This window comes from Phymastichus coffea, unplaced genomic scaffold (genome assembly GCF_024137745.1).
Source record: "Phymastichus coffea isolate CEN01 unplaced genomic scaffold, Cenicafe_Pcof_1.1 PCOF00002, whole genome shotgun sequence".
NCBI lineage: Eukaryota > Metazoa > Arthropoda > Insecta > Hymenoptera > Eulophidae > Phymastichus > Phymastichus coffea.
The window spans coordinates 2,423,264-2,446,714 of NW_026706813.1; the positions used below are offsets into that span (position 1 = coordinate 2,423,264).

Here is a 23,451-nt window from a genome sequence, read left to right on the forward strand (position 1 = left end):
TTGCCTGAGAGATGGTCTCGTTGGATACGAGTATATGTGACAGCGTGTGTTATGCACATTTCGCTATGAAGTGGTATAATTTGATCTCTATAATTTAAACGGGGGCGTGTGGCTCGACCGAGGGACAGCCGTAATCTGCCTAATTGCTAAACGTAGAACAATTCGTCTTTCTCTCTCACTTTTGCACAACAGTTTTTCTTGCGCCTGCACGGTAGCTGTCTGTCTCTCCCGACTTGCTTGCTTGAATTCTCGTCCACTGAGACAGATGTATTTTCAAAATAGCAATGATCGCGCGTATTAATTTACTAATTTCGCCGACGTTTCCAATACAAAACGTACGACGAAACGCAAAATTCTTCTTTTTAAATACTTAAAAATAATAAAATTCGAACAATAGACTGATAGTCAGGACAAATACGTAACTAAATGGTACCTCTTGAAAGTTAACTAATAGTAAAGTTACTCCCCAATCACTAAATAGATATACAAACATATTGCAAATGGAATACTCGTTGCTTCATGACTATTCTTCGGTGAAGTAAAGTTGGGATTTCAAAAGATTATCTTATAGACCTTTTGATATATAGCTTACACTAAAGTAATGTAAAATGATTTCATGCTGCCGTTTTATGAAAAAGAAACTCAAAACGCACGGTCAACTAAAGTTATAAAATCAATAGCACAAACATGCGCGATCACATTTGCTTTGATTAAAACAATGACAGGATGATTGGATATTCTATTCAATTTGTAACATTTTTTCTGATATATCGACAGCACGGATTCATTCAAGATTGGTTTAGCGTAAATTGCGTATTAAAAAATGTTGTTAAAACATTAAAATGTCTTATAATGAAAGAAAGGTAAAAGAGAAGTGAAACTTTGAATAATCTTAGTTGAAAGAATATATATATTATAAACACGTACAGGCGTAAGAATACAAACTCAGCATTCACGCACTCTGGCTATTACGAAAGCTCAGAGGTTACTGCGGAGAATTTGAATATAAACAAGACCGTTCAACTAGTAGCGATCAATAATTGTACATATATATTTTCATCACCTTACCGAAAGTATTCAAAATATATTTATCGACTATTTCAATAAAAAGGTATTCGTGATAAGTTTTTCTGATATATCGACATCACGGATTCATTCAAGATTAGTTTATCGCAAATTGCGTATTAAAAGGTATTCATGATAATTTTTTCAAAACCCAACTCTACTTCACTAAAAAATAATTATCATGAAGCAACGTGTCGCTCCTTTGCAAAATATGCTTGCATATTTATGTAGTGGTAGGAGAGGGCCTTCAATCATACCATTTACGATTCAAAAATACTGCTACGCTGCCCTGATAGCGAAGAACGAAAGCTGAGTAGACTCGAAGTTTTGAAAATTAATATAGGAAAAAGTATAAATTAATAAATGTTAAAAATGACTGGGATAAAAGAACGATTGAGTTTGTTTTTAAATAAAATATAATGTCATGCAAATATGTACAAAGTGGGTCTCATAGTTAGAGACACGGTCTGCCTCAAGCAAACGCTCTCTTTCGACTGTGCTCATAGATACATACAGATATATTTCGCCGTGTACTTATGCGCTTTTGCGCATGCGCTACTACATACATCTTTTACTCTTGAAAATTAATTCATATATTTTAATACACCTCCTTGAATTTATATTTCTTAACAGTAAATATTTTCAAAAAAAATCCATAATATTCACAGGTTTCAGAAAAATCTTACATTCTTTCTCTTACAATTCGTTATACAATATTTAAATCTTTCCTGAACATTTCGAACTTATTTTTACCTAGTGCTTTTGTAAATATATCCGCAATATTCTTTTCGCTCTCAACTTTTACAATATCAATTTCACTCCTTACGTAGCTTTCGTTAATAAAATGAAAATGTGTTTCTATGTATTTAGATTTCTTTGTGAGATTACCATATTTGGCAATAGCAATTGCACCAGAGTTATCTTCATAGATCTTTATAGGCTTAACAATATTTACGTCTAAATCTTTTAATAAATTTTTAATTACTTTTATCTCACTAACAGCATCAGATAAAGCTACATATTCTGCTGCTGTAGAAGATTTAGCTACACTACTTTGTTTCTTTACTTTCCAAAAAATCGTATTACCATAATAACGTATAACAAAACCTGTCGTTGACTGTCTACTATTTTTGTCACCTACCCAATCAGCATCAACATAACAATCTATAATATTATTATTATTCGATTTTCTTATAAAATTCAATTTTTTTTCTTTGGTTAAATACAAATATTTCAGTATTCTTAAAGCATATTTATAATGCGTTTTATCATAACAATTTTGAAACCTACTCAAATAATTTACACTATAGCTTATATCTGGTCGAGTACATGTACTGATATACAAAAGTGCTCCAATTAAATTTCTATATTTGATTTCATTAGATGCTGATTGTGCTGGAGGTATATGTAACCTTTCCTCCATAGGTGTTGAGTACAGTTTAGTATTTTCTAAATTATAAACATTTCCTAATGAGTTTATATAATCAGTTTGATCAAGGCTCAATTTTCCTTTTTCAAGATCATATTCAACATTAATTCCTAAATACGTTTTTATTTTACCTAGATCTTTCATAGCAAATCTTTTCATTAATTTCTTTTTAATTTTATCAATGACAGTTTGATTTTTTGAACAAACTAGCAAATCATCAACAAATAATAATATATAAATTTTTTCTCCATTCTCAGTTTTATAATATAAACAATAGTCGCTTTCGCTTCTTTTGAAATTCATACTATTAATAAAATTATCAAAACATTCGTACCAAGCTCTAGGACTTTCTCTTAAGCCATACAAAGCTTTTTCTAACTTTAAAACTTTATCAGAATTCTCATTAACATTTTCATAACCTTGTGGTATTTTCACATAAATTTCAGATTTAACTTTTCCATTCAAAAACGCTGTTTCAACATCCATTTGTTCAATATAAAATTCATTTTGGTTACAGTAAGCTAAAAGTAATTTCAAAGTTTGCAGTCTAGCTACTGGTGAATATATGTCTTCAATTATTTGATCTTGTTGGTATCCACGTACTGCAAGTCTCGCCTTTTTTCTACCATCAGATTTATTTGTGTAAACCCATCTTAAATCTAAAATTTTCTTATCTATTGGTTTGTCAACTTTTGTCCAAGTTTTATTTTTTTCTATACTTTGAATTTCTTTTGCCATAGCATCATTCCACAAAGCAGAATCATTACAATTTACTGCGTCATTATAAGTCTTAGGTGAATCAGCACTAACAGTGTTTACATAAATAAAACTTGTCACTGGTTGACCGTACCAACTAGGTTTTCTTTTCTCTCGCGTTGACTCTCTCCTTTCAAACTTTAAGTTTATTTTTTCATTATCATTGCCACTTGAATTTGGGCTAGATTTTTTTCTTTTATTAAATTTGTTTTCTTTCTTAATTTTCTCATTATCATAAAATACTTCATCATCACTCATACTTTCATAACTCGTTTCAGATTCACTTTCACTCTCATTATCAGTATCTATTCCTATCCATTTCACATCATCTTCAACTACTTCTACGTGTCTAGCAATTATAATTCTACCATTCATTAAAACTCTATAACCTACGTTATCATATCCAACTAAAATTCCCATATCAGCTTTTCTGTCCTATTTTGAATGTCTTTTTTCTTCCGGAGTTTTTACAAAGATTTTACTACCAAAAATTCTTAAATACTTCATACTCGGCCTTTTTCCAAAAAATATCTCGTAAGGTGTCTTATTAAGAAGTGTATTCGTAATTGAACGATTTTTCAAATACGCTGCAGTTTTTACTGCTTCAGGCCAATATCTAATATTTAATTTTGCTTCCGATAATAAACATCTAGCGGTATCCATGACCGTTCTATTGTATCTCTCCTCTGTTCCATTTAGTGGATGAACATACGATGGGCAAGGTTCAAGATATATACCTTTATCTCTGATCAAGTTAAAAACATTGTTATTTATGTATTCTTTACCATTATCGCAACTCAATTTTTTAATCTTTTTACCTGTTAAATTTTCTACTAAATTTATATATTCAAGAAAACATTGATATACTTCAGTTTTACTTTGAATTGGAAAAATCAATGTACATTTGCTAAAGTCGTCAATAAATGTGAGAAAATATTTTGAACCTTCGTACCCCGTATTTCTGTGTGGGCCATTTAAGTCAGTATGAACTAATTGAAGGATTTCTGTTGCTTTTGTTCTATTGTTTTCAAAACGTAAATTATGCATTTTGTTTTTGATACAAATTCCACATTTCATATATTCTTTTTCTAAGTTTTTTGGAAGTCCTTCGATTAATTCATATTTGCAAAGTTTTTCTAAATAATTAAAATTTACATGGCCAAGAATCCTATGCAATTATTCTTTTTGACTTATTATTCCAGAATTATTTACGCTAATATTTCTTTTATCAACATATGACGAAATTTTATATAGACCATTATCGTTATACGCAGTATAAATTATATTATTGTTTCTATCGTAAATTTCAGATCGATTTCCTTGAGATAAGATTTTAAAATTTTTATTATTTGTAATTCTTGCTTGACTTATTAAATTTCTATCCAATTCTTTTACATAAAAAACATTTGTCATAATTATTTCTGTTCTAAAACTTTTTTGATAAAATGATGTTATAATATTTCCAACTTTTTCACACTTTATTTTTCTACCGTCTGCAATAGTTACATAAATTGGTCTTTCTAATCTTTTAAAATCTGAGAAATAAGAATCATCGTTTATAATGTGGTCTGTACAACCACTATCTAAGATCCAATCAATTTGAGTACTTTGACTCTGATTTATGTAATTTACTCTACTATTAAAATTTTTACCATCAATATTTGCATGCAAATAAAACGTTTGTGGTGTATTATCGTAATACCTATCATTATAACTATAGCGCGCGTCGTGTTGACCTTCTTGCTGAAAACTTCGTTGATTGTTAAACTCTCGGTGACCTCCTCGTTGACCGTAACCTCGATTGTTGTTGTTATTGTATCCTCTGTTATTGCTGTAGCCTCTGTAGTTGCCGTAACCTCTATTGTTGTTGTTTGTATAACCTCTGTTGTTGTTGTTTTGGTAATTTTCTTCTTGATTGTAGCTGCCCCTTTGACCGCTTCCACGAGAGTTGTTGCCTCGCCAGCTGCCTCGGGTTATAGCACCTCCTCGCCAATTTGCTCGGAAATTCGGAAAGGCATTAGTTTTACAATCTTTTTTTGTATGCCCTTTTTTGTGGCAAATGAAGCATTCAATGTCCTTCTTTTCGACTTTAAATAAATTTGACTTTTTACTATTATCTTGGCTATGTTGAATTTCATACATTTTAATTTTGTTTTTTATATAACTGCAATTTTTATCTTTATCTTGCAAAGTATCGACTAAATCTCCAATGTATGCAAGTGAATCAGGTAGAGTTTTTAATATATAATCTAATTTTTCTTGTTCTTATATATCTGCTCCAGCACTTTTCAATTCATTAATTAATTTCTCAAATTCACTAAAGAAACTATCGGCATTTTCAAAATCTTTTAGTTTTAATTTATCCAGTCTATTTCTCAAAACTATTTGTAAAGAAGTTGATTTTTTTAAGTACATTTCATCAAACTTATTCAATATATCAATTGGTGTTTTTTCATCACATACAAATTCCAATTGTTCATTTGAAATACTAGAATATATTAAGTTCATAGCTTTACAATTAAGCTTTTCCCAATCAGTATCTTTCAATTGTTTTTCGTATGTGACCACCTCATCACACGTTCTAAATTTCAGTAAAAGTAATAATCTTTTTTTCCAAAGGTTGTAATCTTTGCCATCAAAAATAGGAATTTTCATATCCATATCAGAGGCCATTCTATACTCTACAACTTTCAAACACAATTTTTCACAACTTTACTCAACGTTCTCGTTCATGCACGTATATCTATCTTTATATATCTATCTTTATATATCTTTATATATCTATCTTTATATATCTTGCAACGATTAGCGAAAATCGTTTGACTCGCGCGAGGTTATTGAGCGGCTGATCGAGAGAAGCCGTGATCGGTTCGCGTGAGAGAGAGGGCGCGTAGGGGCAATGACCGGGAGGGGAGCGTTCAACCGGCAGTATGACTGTGTCACTCAGTCGGCCTGCACGGTAGCTAACCTGTTCCCGAGCCCTTTGAAGTTTCGTGCGTTTTCCTGGTGATAGTGCGAGAGCGTAGCGAACTTTGGTGCGGTGTGCTGGGTGCAGCAGCAGCAGCAATAGCAGCAGCAGCAACAGCAACAGTAGCAGTAGCAGCGACAGCAGCAACAACAACAGCAGCAACAGTATTCGCGGCGGTGTAGCGAGCAGCGAAGCGGCGTTCCAGCAATTTGTTGTTCGGATACGGTTGGCCAACCGTATCCTCATCGTTCTCGCGGTAGGTGCACCTTCCCCTTTTATTATTGTAATTAGCGTGCGATCCCGCGCAGCGTACGCGAGGAAATTAGTTGTTGCGTGCGAGCGGTTAGTTCGCGGTAATCGCGGTTTTTTCTCTCTCTCAAATAGCGTGTGTTGTCATTCGCGCAAGCGTGCGCAAGTCTCTCGGCAAAACCCCCGTGTAATTGAAACGGTTAAATAAAGTGAGTATTAATCTTTATTAAGTCAAGCAGTCGTTATTGTGTCTTTCCTTTGTCCGGAGGTCGCGTCTATTTTTGTTTACGGTTGATTCGAATTCGCCGGTAGCGTAGCACGAATCACGCGAATACCGGTAGACGGGAATCGACAACTTAGGTTCCAGCGGCGGCCGCACGAGCGCTACTAGTAAGGGGCGACAGCGCCGCCAAGCGGTGAGTTGGGGGAACCCAACTCGGAATAGTGAAGAGACTCTGCGCAGGCGCACTCCGAGGCAAGGTAGGTTGATGTGCTTTGAGCACATAGATAACTAGGCGTTGTCTAGTCAATATAAAGGTACTTTCAAGTGATTATAGACTAAACGGCAGCCTGTTACAATCTAATAAAATATTTATTACTTCTTGTTGATATGTTATTAAGCTTCAATGCTTTAACTTTATTTTTGTTTCTAATTGTTTATTATTGTTTCAAACAACTTCATTTTTCGATAAAAGATTTGTTACCTTGATATTTACAGTATTGTAACGGGGGCAGTGCCTTATTCGGCACTGACGTCACTAATTTATTAAGGGGAGAGTAAGAGAGGCACTTTCGCTCTTTAACAATCGGGGAACGAGAGGATAGGTCGAACGAATAAATAATTTTCTTTGCTTGGAACGTACAACTTAAATCTATTCAGACAAACAAATACAAAATCAGTTACAATAACGTTTACATCACGCGCACATATACAGAACAACTTAAACTAACGCGGGAGGACGAATGGCCCGGCGACTAAATCGCCTTGGCCATTTACCTCCTTACAAAGGAAAGAATACGTTGAAACCTCTCTACCGCATTACGATGAGCGTAGCCGGCAAGTGATCGCCTGGCTACCTATCGTTCCTACGCGGCCGCGCATCACCATGAGAGAGAGAAACACCGGGGGAGAGAGATAACCTGACCTTTGTCCTTGGCGATGAGCCGGCAACGGGGAGTTGACCTGGCCGCTGGCTGGATGTCTTCCTCGGCATAGCCCGTGGTGAATCCCCTGGAAGTCATGCCGTGCATGGCGGCGAGGGCGACACTGAATGCCCTGCTGCAGGTGTTGCCTCCACATGTTGCCTCGGCTCGCCCTGGTCTGGTCACTGCTGCTCGTGTACTTCTTCTCTCATTGCGCTGCTACTTCCAACTTCTCTCCTCAACTTTCTTTCGGGAACTACCTCACTCTAGTAAGGCTCGGCTGCGACTCTCTCACGCACTAATTCTTGCGCGCATCTTGCAGTCGCTCAGCGGCGCTCGCTCTTCTCCCTACCTTGACCTATTAGTTAGGCGGCACGCGACGCGTCGCTTATCGGTCACGCGTTGCGCGCCTGCCAATCCCTGCATAGGCCTAATACTCTCTTTCTCTCTCTCTCTCTTTCTCACTCTCTCTCTCTCTGTCTCTCTCTCTCTCTCTCTGTCTCTCTCTACCTCATAGTCGCTGCGCTCTTGTTTATTCGGGCGCTCTCAATCTTGCTCGGCAATCTTCGGCGGCTGGAAAAACATAAAGGCCAGTGGTTAGGCGCAATAAATATATGCGCCGAACGCTGACCACGTCGCCATGCCGAGCGATAAGAGGGAGAGAGAGAAGGAGGGCAGACGAGGAGCAAGCGTACTGCTTGCTCTCGTCACAGCACCTTGCATTGCTGACATACCGGGCAACTCTTTACGTACTCCCTGACCTGATCATACATTTTAGGCCAGTAGTACAAGCGCCTAGCCCTAGAGAACGTACGCTCTCGTCCTTGATGTCCTGCAGTAGGAGCATCATGGACTTCCTGGAGCACCTGGTACGTTTTCTCCCTAGGCACCGCAAGCTTCCATGCTTCATCGTTGTCGATGGACCCTTCACCATCCTCATCAGGCTGATAATGATACAGTCTCCCTCCTACCACCTTCCAAGTGGGGTGAGAGTGTGAGTCCTGGCATACTTCCTGGTATTGTTGCAAATACCAGGCGTCAGTGGTCTCCGGCCGACTATTTATAGCACTCATTTCAATCCCCTCCTCCTCATAGGCCCTAGATAAAGCGTCTGGCACCACATTGAGATCCCCTCTTCGATATTCGATATCGAAGACATTGCCTTGCAACGCTAGCGCCCATCGCGCTAATCTTCCCGTGGGATTTCTCATATTGTGGAGCCATTTCAGGCAACTATGATCAGTGATGACCCTGAAGTGATGCCTTTCAATATACGGCCGGAACTTCCCAATGGCCCATACCACTGCCAAGCACTCTTTCTCGGAGACCGTATAATTTCTCTCAGCATTGTTGAGTGATCGGCTGACGTATTCTATTACACGCTCCTCTCCATCGACATCCTGTGCGAGAACTGCCCCGATCCCACTGTCACTAGCATCAGTTTGCAGTACAAACTGACCGTTCGGATAGGGTGATTGCAGAAAAACATAAAGGCCAGTGGTTAGGCGCAATAAATATATGCGCCGAACGCTGACCACGTCGCCATGCCGAGCGATAAGAGGGAGAGAGAGAAGAAGGGCAGACGAAGAGCAAGCGTACTGCTTGCTCTCGTCACAGTATACTTATCAATATCCTCGGTGTTTCATTACGTTGAGTACTATATTATCTTGTTTCTCCTCATTTAGTCGTATAGCCTCAAATTTCCATGTGTTCCTGCCAAGCACCGCATGACGGCAAAATTTAAAATCGTATCCACTTGCATCTTCTTGATCATTCAATAATTTTTTTTTACTTTCGCATTTTATACACTTATTTTTCAACTTTAAAAACAAATTTCAGACAACATTCATTCATTCCTATCTTCTTCATTCACTTTGTCAACCATACACTGAATCAACCTCACTTTTAATCGATCACACTATTAAATGTTAAAAACCATGTTAAAAATGACTGGGATAAAAGAACGATTGAGTTTGTTTTTAAATAAAATATAATGTCATGCAAATATGTACAAAGTGGGTCTCATAGTTAGAGACACGGTCTGCCTCAAGCAAACGCTCTCTTTCGACTGTGCTCATAGATACATACAGATATATCTCGCCGTGTACTTATGCGCTTTTGCGCATGCGCTACTACATACATCTTTTACTCTTGAAATATTAATTCATATATTTTAACAATAAAAATTTAATATTCTTGCTTTCTGAACAAATTATAAATACCTCAAAGCGATAAATAAATATAATTTATTTATCCTTATTTTGTAAATTAAAAAATTTTTAAATGTTTATTTTTTATATTTGAATTTTTAACAAGTTCCGAATCTTGTAGAAGCAAGGGTGAACTTTGTTGATCAGAATGATTGATGATGGTGAAATATTTCACCCAACTAATTTTCTCATATATTTTCATCTACTAAACACGAATTTTCAAAGTAATTTACGGAAAAATGAACCAATAATTAGTTATTAACAAAGTAATTGTTTAAACAATTATAAAACTTTTATTTATATCATTAACGGTCTTTTGATCACATACACATATTTCCTAGCTTACAACAAATCCATAGATATTTTCAAATTTCAAAAAAATTAAATAAAACCTGAGATATTGTAATTTTTGTTTAATAGTTGCGTTGGCCACTTACTGTTAACCTGCTTATTTGAGCACGTTTTTTATTAATTTTCGATTCCTTATATCTCGGGTTCTATATAATATTTTTTAAAAACACTGGCAGATTTTTTGTGAGCTAAAAAATGCGTGGATGAGATAAAATATTGTTAACGATATAAATACATTTTTTTAATTGTTTAAACAATTAATTTGTAAATAATTAATTACTGCTTTATTTTTCCGTAAATTACTTTGAAAATTCGTATTCAGAAGGTTATAATACACGAGAAACGTAGTTGGGTAGATATTTTCACCCTCATCAATCACCTCTATCAATGAAATTCACCCTTGCTTCTCAAGACTTGTTAGAACTGTAGAACAATTAGAAACTAAAATATAAAGAAACTAGACAACTTTTTAATAACTTTTTAATTTTAAAAATAAGGATTATATTTATCTATCGATTTCGAGTATTTTTTAGTTGTTCATAGTGCAGCAATATTAATTTTTTTATTAATTTCTACTTATTCCCATAATAACTTTCAAAACTTCGATTTATCCTCAACTACCTGTCTTGGCTGACAGAGTGATGCAGCGGATTCGTTGAATCGCAAATAGAATTACTGTTGAAAATGTTATAAGTTTTTTTAAAATTATTATTTAACATATTTAACATATTTAACATATTTATTTGTTAAAGCTGATTATCAATTGAAATCATAACATGGAATCTATACTATCAACTAAAACAATTGATGAAATATCATATACGGAGAAATATAAATTGATTTCTGACAGTTTACTTATTTGTTTTGAAATATTAAAAGAAAATAATTATATACAAGTTGGTAATAGTAATAACCGTTTACGTTAGTTAGAAACGATGGGTAAAGAATTCGCTGATTTTATTGATAATATTGAAATAGGCCATTTTTATGAAATTCATCTATAAAGTGAACTAAACATGACTTTACCAAGTATTTTACAAGATACAGAAGACTTTAGTAATTATATACAATCTCAATTCTCAAGTGAATGTTGAAATTATATAATCATATATTAGGTTTTTCAATAGTTTGAATTGTTAGCTAAATATAGAACACATCAAACAAATTAATTCAACAAACTTAACTCAACTTTAACTTTTTTGAATAAACTTTTAAACCAATATCTTAGCATTTTTTTGTTATTTTAAGAATGATCTCTTGAACATAACTTTTTTTTCGATTCTTTTGAACAACTTATAAGAAATTAATAACATATTAACAAATATGTATAAATATCGGCATTACTTTTGGAATACTTTGTTGCTTAAAGTTACGAGTCGATTTATCCTTTAACGATTTAGTACATAAAATATGATAACTTGGTAACACCGCAAAACAGTACTCAACTCGTTTCATAACAATATAAACGAATAAGCCTGCTACCTATGATACATGTACATACGTATGTATAGTCGCCGGAGATTGATTCTGTCTACCTTTCAAATGAACTTACACGATGTGGCAACGTTGTATGGCAAAACTGCTGTGTTCTGCTATACCGATAGCAGAACGCAGTGAGAGAACATATGGGACGATCATAACTGTAGAGATCAAGAGAATGTCCTTAACAATTGTTATATTTTTAAAACAAGTCTTCAAATTCAATTTTTTACAATACGGTTTATATACACAAAGCTTATTAAATAGAGTTTAAGTCAACACAGCTCTATTTATTTTATCCTCTATCTCGCCCGTTCGTCATTCATTTTACGTGCAGCTCGCGGAATAAAAGAATATTTATTTCGATAAAAAATATTTCCGCTCAACTCAACATTTATTTAACAAAATTTACAATAAATTTTTTGTTGGCTATATGTGATGAGCCATCGATAATGTAATCTTAGAAAATTCTGCAGTTGCGGTGGTATTTTTTTTCTTTTTATTCGAAATGATACCATTCTTATTGTGAAATCGTCATTATGTTTGTACAATGGATTAATTTATTTTTTGAATAAAGAATTTGATGAGGTTGGAAGATCAACTAGCGAAACGTTGCCGAAAATAAATTACGTTAAGATAGTTTTTATTTGTAATATTGGGTGTCATTCTCGTATTTCTTTGTTTTATACTTTCGCAAGATTTAATAAAGAATAATTTACCTATGAAAGGTGTGAAAATGCGAAGTGTGTGCAAATAATCTAGACTTTAACTTCAATTTTTATACAATATTCAATTGGCAAATATTATAAAAAATTGTAACATCTTTGATATGTATTAAATTCATTATTGTCAATATGTATCACCAAAGTAAATATTCAATTTATTTACAATACTGGTTTTTATTGTTGAATATTAGAAAATCTTCTCTGGATACATAGGTATTGTTTTGAATATTTGTTAATTTTTTAGGTGATTCTAACCTTCAGCTTCACCATGAAACGTCAATGAAAAATACATGTGCTAATACAGACAATCAAAATGTATACCACAGTATAGATGAAATAGATTGCAAGAAATCTGAGCACGTTTATGATGAAATCGTACAGAAAAACGAAAATATAGAATATGATCATCTCGATTATACAAGAGCACAAAATACCAGGAAAACACATTACCATCGCACGGAAAATAAATCTGAAACAAAATATCACGTCTCAAATAACGTCGCTGATGAAGCTTCGAGATCTATCGACTTCAATATTACACTAGAAAACCGTTTAAATCATAGGAGAGAAATTTAATAAAATCGATTTATTTTTGAAATACTTAATATCGTAATTTTACTTTATTAAAAAATCAATATTCGTATTTTGATATATTTGTAACTCATACATATCCTTTAAAACGTTAATCTCTACTTGATCAATTATTAGTAAGTTAACTAACTAAATGCAATCTCGCCCTAGTATATTTTTCTTACAAAATAATGTTAGCTCAGCTATGTTTTTTTTATTGGTTAAATTCAACTAAAGTATATTTTTCTATACTTGAATTGAAATTACTTAGGAAGTTAAGAAATTAGTTAACGAAAAATCAAAAATTATTTTATCATTTCACCGATCGAGCTAAATTCCTTCCATAGGGGCCGTCCATAAATCTCGTGATGGCTGCGAGGGGGGGAGTATTTCATAAAAATATCCTGGTCGATCACATGAGGGGGAGGGGGGATAAGCAAACTAATCTCGTGATATTTCACATTTATTATATTTTTGCTTTACACATTTAGATAAAAGAATTTTACAGCGTTACAGCATCAGATCTCTGTTTACTAAAAGTAAATACTGAAAACTATACTGCATTACTTAACAATGAGTATTTTTTTAAATAATTTTACATAATAAGCTCAACTACATGCTTTTTTTATGTACTAATGTAAGAAAAAAAATCATTCAGATAGATAGAAATAGTGAAAAAAAATTTTCGACTGGGTGCCCCCGTTAATAAACCAAAATTATAGAAATACAATATGTACCTTGTATATTTAAAATACATTAAAAGTATACATATTGTCTCATGAATTCACGGTTCAAATTTTTTCCGGGAAAGCGTCTGCATACGTAAACAAAGACATGGTATATTAGGCTGTCCACCGCGAGCCGAGTTCCGTGCAGGCTTAATTAATTTGTAGTGCACGCAGGCTATCGACGTTCAACTCTTCATATCAGTTGTCATCGTGTAGTCTGTTAGTCAGCGCGCTTGAATAGTCGAATTTTCGTAAAAATGTCAACTAGAATTTTATTTTAGTTCTTCCGTATAAGTAGGTAAACTAGAGGGGCATCAACTCAGAGGGGTATCAGCTCACTGAGTTGAAGCGTGTGAGTTGAAGCGTGTGCATGTTCACCTCACCTCCCCCCCCGATCAGCCCGTGCGCTATCGACTCCCCCCCCCCCCTCCTACTGAGTTATACCGATACGTTCTACACACTCCCCCCTCCCCTACTGAGTTGATCTGATGTGGCGTGCGTTCTTCCCCCTCTCCTACTGATTTGATTCCTATGCGCGCATCACCTCCTCCCCCTCCTCCTACTAAGTTATACCGGTGCGTTCTACGCACTCCCCCTCCCCTACTAAGTTGATCTGATGTGGCTTGATCTGATGTGGTGTGCGCGTTCTCTGCAGCACTTCCCCCTCTCCCACTGATTTGATTCCTATGCGCGCATCACCTCCTCCCCCTCCTCCTACTGAGTTATACCAGTGCGTTCTACGCACTCCCTCTCCCCTACTGAGTTGATCTGATGTGGCTTGATCTGATGTGGCGTGCGTTCTCTGCACTTCCCCCTCTCCTACTGATTTGATTCCTATGCACTGCGCGCGCGTTCTGTGTTACGCGTTTTGATTTTTTGTATTGTGTGTGTGTGTGTGCGCGCGCGTGTGCGCGCGTGTGTTAAAAATTTTTAGATTTATCTGAAAAAAAACGGACGGATCGGGGGATTGAACGCGCGTCCTCCGGATCCGCAGGCCGATGCTCTACCGCTAGAGCTACAGCCACTGTTACCACGGGCAATACCGTATTGTGTATACTGGCTACACACGCGATCGATATGTGGGCGGCGGCGCCGGCGGCTGCTGCTGCTGCTGGGGAGGGCCCAAGCGCTAATACATACAAATGATAAGAAATTTTAATAAATATACTAATTATAATAAATATTATACATAAATATTTATTATAATTGGTATATAACGAATAATAATTTTTTATGTTCGATGTGCGCGCGGGCGCGCGTGTGTGTGTGTGCGTGCATGCGTGTCTTATCTACCGAAGATGGTTTAATAGAAAAAACGTGCAAGTACCTGCTTACTTTCTTTTATTTGTAGACTTCGTGGTTGTAAGCTACTATAAATAGCACAGCGTAAGAATTATCGAATCTTTCATCAACCAGCATTCACATAAAATGGATCGCTACTCTAAAGTAAAGTACTCTCGTCTTCCACAGGAAGACCCGGACGAAAAGAAGAACAAAGAATCATCGACATGGAAACAAAGTATTTCGAAATTTTCGAGCAATACTAAAAATTTTCCTGAACAAAAAGGCTATCAGCAGTTCAATAACGAAAAGAAGAAATAATCATATTTATACATGTCATCATTGTACATCACCTCAACTAATAAATAAACATTTTTTTTGTCTAAATTCTATGTTGTATAAATTTTTTTTGTTGATAAAAAAATACAAAATTTATTATAAAAAGATGAACTGCTGCTACTGCTGCTGTCATCGTCAGAGTCAGCGAAGAATTTCGCTTTTTTTTTTTTTTTTGGATGGTTTAATAAAAAATAAAAGAATATTTTTTTGTATCTATTCAAACAAAAATTTTTTTATTGATAAAAAATATATGTTATTCTACATGTTCTTAAAAAAATACATATTATTCTACAAAGTATTTACTTAAAAAACAAAATCACTATAGAAATCCTTCAACGACTCCATCGCTCTCTTCCCAATCCATACAACAGCCATCGATATAAAACTTTTTCATTATTTTAACGTTTTGATGTGCACATGTCGTTACGTATTTGCCGTTATGATTAGGGCACACGGTAACTAATTTTAATTTTTCGAAAGGCGAATAGCCCCAATCATTCAAATCGAAAACTTTGAGGCCATATCGTTCTAACCACTCTTTTTTCAAATCTCCGGAAACAAAAATTTTTGTGGCATCTTTGAGTGTATCTGTGATGATGAATTTATGCTTTTCGTATTTATAATCGCCAGAGTTCCATGTTAATCCATGATAGTAGAGTTCTAACCAGAGATTTTCTCGCTTATATTTCTCCGTTAGCCTTTGCCATGGAAAGGGAGGTTTGAACAAGCGTACGAGCGGTTCTTCGTTGTAGTTAAGTGGGAGTATCGCTAACTCTTTCACGGCATAAGTTTTGCCAGGCATCATGAAGCCTTGCATATCCACTACGTACTCCATTCCGATAGAAAGCTACTACTGAGCTGCTTAAGGAAAGAGTCAATTCTTTAATACCCCTCCCCCCCCTCTCCTAAATAAGTTTCTTCACATCTCCATTTATCGGATTATACTGAACGATGCGATCGTGTAGAATAAGACAATACGCTGTAGTTCCTTCGGGAATATTTTTTCTGGTTTCGAACTCCAAGCGCACATCTACTGGAGCAGTCTTTAATGATTCGTTTTGTTTCGAACAGTCAATCACTACGAGTGGCATGTAATTTTTATATTCGAGTTTTTTGAGCATCGGTTCGGCATCCTTACCGTAGTATACGTTTTGAAAATTGGCATACATATCGTACAACATTGCGTACTGGTTTTTACTGAAATCAATGTTGAGATTACCGTATGGATAGCACTGAGAGTTGAGGTACAGTTTTACATTTCTGATGTTACAATGATCAAATATACTAGCGTTAGAGTTTGTTTCATTTTTTCGATTGATTTGGAAGGCTAAGATGACGTAGCGTGGTTTCTCCAACTGATTTGTCGTTTTAACTGTCCAGACGTGATTTGTGTTTGCAGGCAGCGCTGGATATTCGTACAGTTCCCAACTACGAAAACTCATTGAAATACTTCGTTCGCTTTTTAGAAAGTCGAGTAGACGTATTTTCTTTGCATTCGATGCAGTCACATAGGGCATAAGCCATTCGAGACGTGTTACATTAATCTTGAATTCTTCGTAAGCTTCAACGTTAGCCACGGTCTTCTTCGTTTGATAAACTGCATTTAAATCAGTACTCGATCTTACGAGAATTAATTCATGTTTCATATTCACTAGCACTTTACGATAGTCCTCAGCGAATCCAAGTATGAAGCTCAGAGGAATCAAAATGTCAAAGTAGCCATTCGCATTAGTTATTTTACGGTCCTCTTGTTCTAAGGTATTTATCCATCCGGCATTTTCGGCAATCAAGGTTTGACTTGGAGTGAGAGATAACCAGTTCTTCGTAACGGTTGTGAGACCAACGTTCTTACATTTATCTATTTCTATAGCATTCAGCTCATACCTAATTTCTTCAAACATGTGACAAATGGCATTATTAACAAAATCAGTATTCGTTAACAAAGTGTTATTGTTGCTGCGTAATCGTCCACAAATGTGTAACGAGCTGCGAGATGGTAAAAGGCACAAGTCTTGATGTTGAATTGATATACGAATCTCGTCACTATTTTTGAACGATGAATTGGTGTAAGGTTGATGAGCGTGGATCTCGTAATGAGCCAAAGATTCATCGAAGACGACAGGTGACTGTATTTCGAGAATGTTCTCCATTGTTTCGTTGAAAGCAGCAGCAAAAAGAAAAAATTAGGCAATTTATTTTCCACCTGGAACTACTCTTAACCCAAGACTTTTTAGGAACTTTATGCTTTGACGTGTTAAAGCTTTCGCTTTCCGATGAAGATTGATGACTGGAGTTCGTCGTGTTGACGTTTTCAATTTCAGTCGACGACTGATGATGGGTTTGCATTTTTCAATGCTTATATAGTCCCTACCACTCTTTGAATCGCAAATAATTCCCATTATACGCTTTTGAGGTGTAATCTGATGGTTATGACTTCACCGCGAAAATTAATTAAATTTCCGTCTTGACCGACGATGCGTAATTGTAAATAATCTAAAGACTTTTTCGTAACTGGAAGATAAATCACGCGAGAGGGAATTTCAATAATTTTATATCCAGGCGGTACTGCTGGAAAAAATTCGTGAATATCGTGAACGGTGTTTCCGTTCAAGTAAGCTCCAGCGGTTATATTACACTCGACTCTCACAGCGTTCACTCTGAGAATACTGACGGGAAGATCAGAGTTGTGAGAAACGTTTGCCTCTAATGTACGTTGTGAAAAACCCAACAATCGTCCGATAGAATTCTGCGGACGAAAATCGATAGGTTCAGAACACTTGATTGTACAATGCAAGGTGTTGTTGTTTGGTTTCAAACTAAATATTATATTATTATTATTATCAGTACGGAGAGGCTGCACAGCTTTGCGAAGAAATTTATCAATGTCGTCGATCTCGTAGGTCCCGACAGGTATGTCGATAATTTGATTTGCGACGTAAAATTTATTATTATGTACGTCGATATTAGGTATCGAGTTGAACGTTAGAAACTCGACTAAGCCCAACTTGTAATGTTTATGCTGTGATAGTTCGATTGGTGGGAAATAGTGCGCTTCCAACAGTGAAGAATTACCCGAGAGCGTCAGAGTTAACGAATCCTCCATGACTGTGTGAACATGACTAGCAATATTTTCACGTTGCCTTTACTTTTATACCCTCGCACAAAAACTGTAAGCAAAGATGACCGCATACGTGAGAATTGAAATCTTGATATCTTTTCGTATTATATTTGATCTCGATATCGCCAAGATACATCATTAAATCAATAGGTGGTCTAAGATCTCCAAAGCTATCGAAATATGTGACGTTTTTTCCGATTTTGCGATAAGCCACCCAGTGCGTTCCTGTTCCTTCGACGCCGTCAAGATTGACTATAGCTGATTCGCGATATGGTCCAGAACTCGGTAAGTCATTTCTCATGAAGACTCCGCGAAAATTTGGTATACTCAAAACTTTTGCATACTTCATCAAGTCGGCATTTGTGAGGGCTCTATCCGGTAAATTTATTTCGAACTTTTTTTTTTTTCAAACCTGATCCCAGATAAGGTTAGAGATAAAGTCCATAGCCTTTTTTAAAAGGTTTGAGATACAGGCCTTTTCCCAGAGTAATGGTCTCCATCGTTTTGTTGTGTCTCTTGTTCTCTTCCAATTGCTGTTTTGCAGACTTTGCATCGTTCACGGCTTTTGCGATTCCCGCGGCGCCACCAGCTAGAGCGCCAGTTGCACTCAAGCCTGCAAAAAGTGGTATGAGGAAGGGCAAAGCTCCACCCATCTTAGTTGATATTGGCAGAATTCGTGGAACATTGATGTTTGCTTTTCCACCAGCTTTTTTAACGGTTGTACGAGCTTTTTTCAAAGCAGAACCGATGACTTTGCGCGCATATTTACCCTTGGACCATTTGAATGTGGCCGCTTTGATCACGCTTTTCAAATTAACTAACTTTTTCGTTTTCTTGCGTCCTTTCGTCTTGGTTTTCTTTCTTCTCTTCGCGAGACCCATACCAAACTTTGATTTTAATTTCATAGCGTTAGATATAGCGTAAGCAGCTGCTTTCTCATCAAAACTAGAATCCTTAGCAAAGACTCTTTTGATCGCTTTTTCAGCTAAAATTTTGTCTGCGATATTTCTAGCCTGGATATTTTCTCGATTTTTCGAGTACGCTATATCGTGTTGCTTGCAAGCTGCGTCGAGAGGATTGATTCCTGGATCGCCGCGAGCTAAACGTGTCTGTAACTTAGTTCCTGGTCCGCAATATTGATAGCCTGGAATATGGAGTTCAAACGGAAGTTTATTAATGATATTATTGACGAATCCTCGTCCTTTCTTTGCTCTTTGACGTTTGCATATGATCATCCCTCGACCAAGTCCAACACACGACTAACGTTTTAAACTATAAAAACAGGTATATATATAGCCATGTGGTCAGTTATCGTTCAAACTCTGTCTCGTGAGTATGAATTTCAAGAAACAAACTGTGAAACTTCCCGTAGAAAATTTTAACGTCGTCGTGTGGGAGGATAAACAACCAAAGCGTCACGGAGATTTACTGCCGAATAGCATCAGAGCTATTTTTTGTGGTCCGTCCAACTGTGGCAAGACCAACAGTCTTTTGGCGCTTATCACTCACCCCAATGGCGTTAGATTCGAAAATGTTTACGTGTACTCGAAATCGCTCGATCAGCCAAAGTATAAATTATTGGAAGAGATGTTAAAGCCGATAGACGGAGTGAAGTATTTTCCGTTCAAGGAGCACGAATCTGTGATCGATCCCGAGCATGCATTGCTTAATTCAATTATGATATTCGACGACATCGCCTGTGAGAAACAGGACAATGTACGCGCTTTCTTTTGTATGGTCAGACATAGGAGCGTCGACTGTTTATATCTCTCGCAAACGTACGCGCGTATTCCTAAGCATCTCGTGAGAGATAACGTCAATTTATTGGCAATTTTTCGACAAGACGAAGCAAATATGAAACATATATACGACGATCATGTGAATTCAGATATGACTTACAATCAATTTAAAGAACTTTCTGCAAAATGCTGGTTGGATGATAAATATGGGTTTTTAGTGATCGACAAAGACAGAGCTATAAACTGTGGAAGATATCGAAAGGGCTTTGATTGTTTTGTTATAAATATATCACGATAGTAATGCGGTACACAGTCTCTCGATGATCGTCGAAGCGTTAACATGGCTGATCATCAAAGGGAAAAACATGTGCTTTCTGAACTCGTAAAAGCGCAAGACGCGATAAGACGAAAATATAGTTTATTGAAGCATAGCCGAGAGTATACCGACGAAGTCTTGAATAAGACATTCAAACCAATAGTCGATCCTCTTAAAGTCATAATAAGTGAGAAGGAACAAAAAAAAAATCTTCTCCCCGAAACTCCCGTTACAGTTATTAAAAAGCCGAAATTTCTAAACAAAAAAAAATTAAAATACGAAATCAATTCGGCTGATAATGTCGACAAGTACGAAACCGCTCAGTCTAGTGGTGGAGATAGCGATGCTACTGTCACGCACAATACTACACAATTTTATAACAGTTTATCCGACGAACCAAGCGAGGATGAGCATTTAGCTGGCGACAAGTACACGAATGCATTGGATAAAAGTGATTCGAATTTTGTGGACTTGATTTATGGAGTACGTAAAGAACGAAATGGATCATACACGCTTGGTAAATCTACGGTGATTTTTGACAAAGATAACGTAGACGTCGATGATTTCAAGTATCCAAAAACACAGGTTTTGATGGAGTTACTGGTTGCAAAGCAACCTGATCAAAGTTTAATTACTTCCAATGATCTCAAGAGCTACAAAGAAATCTTGGAGGTTTCTAATATTCATAGGAAGAAAAATAATCCAAACGAGGCTATACGAGCGCACAATAGTAATAAATTCAATAACATAATTGGTCCGTTATTTGGTTTGACTAAAAAAAATACAAAAGGAGGCGAGGGGCTGCTACAGACGACTGATACGTCTTTGCCTACCTACAAGATTGCTCGAAATAAAACTTCTATGGATTACATATACTGGGATGATCCGAATGAGCTCGTAGATCGTCTTCGATTGTTATTGGCTGAGCAATCAGCTGGTAACAATAATCACATCAACGAAATTCATTCGATAATCGAAGAATTACGCGAGGGTGGATATATATATATATATCTACTAAGAGCACACCTATCGTTCGAGCATTATCAAAATGAACGTCGACGTTTTCGGACGTAAATATAAAGAGCAAGGAGTTCCCGGTCTTCGCGGTCCGCCTGGTATTGGGTTCAAGCTCACGAGCGAGTACCATTACGATCTAGAGAATAAAAGATTGGAAAATCTTGCTCCTCCGCGGAAGGCTAAAGATGCTATAAATTGGGAAACTGCGGAAAACATCGTTCAGATGGCAATCAAATCTACGAGAGACGTGATCGCACGATTAAGGAGTGATCTTGAGGATTTGGATGCAATTATCAAAGAGGAATTACCACGAATAAAGTCAAGTGTTGAAAATTTAGAAAACAGTCGATTAGATGGAAGCGGTGGTGGAGGAGTTGCACAAACCAACGAGACGTAATTATCCAAGACGAAAGTACGACGTTCGAGGTATCGATGAGACGTGGCAAGCCGATTTCGTCGATATGCAGGCCTATTCTAGACAAAATCGCGGCTATAATTGGCTTCTCACGATAATTGATAATTTTTCCAAGCACGCGTGGACTGTGCCAGTGAAAAGGAAAACCGGTCGCGATGTGACAGCGGCCATGAAATCTATTTTAGCGAAAGGTAGACGGCCAAAGAATCTTCATACGGATAGAGGCAAGAAATTCTACAATACAGATTTTCAAGCTCTCGTGAAAAAATATAATATCAATCTGTATTCTACCAATAGTTCGCTCAAAGCTTCGATATGCGAACGATTTAATCGCACGTTGAAGAACGCTATGTGGAAAAAGTTTAGTCTCCGCGGGAACTACAAATGGTTCGACGTACTACCGGAGCTCACAGCTGCTTACAATAATCGCAAACACAAAACTATTGGTATAAAACCTATCCAAGTTACAGCGGCGAATCAAGCTCAAGTATTAAAAAAATTTATACAATACGTGGGAAGAAGAAAGCCAAAGTTCAAAGTTGGCGACAAAGTCAGAGTGAGCAAAGCGAAGCAAGTATTTGAAAAGGGATATACACCAAATTGGTCAACGGAAATATTTACAATTGTGCGCGTGGCACCAACAAATCCAACTACTTATCATTTGAAAGATTATCAAAATAAGCCTATCAAAATAAACCTATCCTAGGTGGCTTCTACGAATAGGAACTTCAGAAAACCGACATCTATCTAGTGGAAAAGGTTATTAAGAGGCGTGGTAATCGAGTTTTCGTAAAGTGGTTAGGATTTGATGATTCGCACAATAGTTGGATAAATAGAACCTTATTGTAGAGAAAAAAAAGAAAAACTATGTAGATTGAAGAATTAATAAATAAACACACACACATATTTTGATTTGAAAAAAATATAAAGGAAGTTTATTCTCTTTTTTTTTTTTTTTTTTTTTTCTTGTTATGCGTACATTGATGTACATATATTTATGCAGTTGTAAATTCTATACAACCATTACCCTTATGGCTGAGAAATAATTTAAGTTTATTAGCGTAATCCGACATATCGTTGTACAGCTTTTCATTCACGATCAGCGCACTCGATACCTTGTTTGGTAGAAACAGCTGAAACTCCTCGTTCACTTCGGCTACGATTTTTGCACCGTATCGTGTTTCAACTTGTTTGAGTCTGGTGATCATATACTTGGATTCTGTGTCCAATTCACGAATCTTCATAGTGGGTTTGAATTGATTACAATCTAAATTATTCAGCTGCGCGAGATCCATCTGTAGAAAAAAAACATTGATATTTAAACTCAGTTGAATTGAAACAAAACACACACACACACACACACACACACACACAAAATCACAATGACCTCGTGTAATTTTTTTTAATCACAGAAATTTTATTTTTTTCTAATTTTATCGACAAACCGAGCCTCCAATAACTTTCTTTTCCTCGGTGCAAGTTGACTAAGAATGAAATTGGAAGACTGCTGCTGCTGCTCCTGCTCACTACTCATCGTCAACGTTCCTGGTAAC

General features: G+C 36.2%; 1 protein-coding gene across 7 annotated transcripts in view; it reads left to right on the forward strand.

The window, feature by feature from the left end:
* LOC131663255 (protein draper-like) overlaps positions 1 to 12,958 on the forward strand; it is an 859,806-nt gene extending 846,848 nt beyond the window's left edge. For all 7 annotated transcript variants that reach the window (XM_058933564.1, XM_058933569.1, XM_058933555.1 and 4 more), the window contains one exon: positions 12,620 to 12,958. In XM_058933564.1, coding sequence (XP_058789547.1) covers positions 12,620 to 12,951 — 332 coding nt within the window. In that variant the 3' untranslated portion in view covers positions 12,952 to 12,958. The remainder of the gene's footprint in view (positions 1 to 12,619) is intronic.
* The last annotated feature ends 10,493 nt before the right edge of the window (positions 12,959 to 23,451 follow it).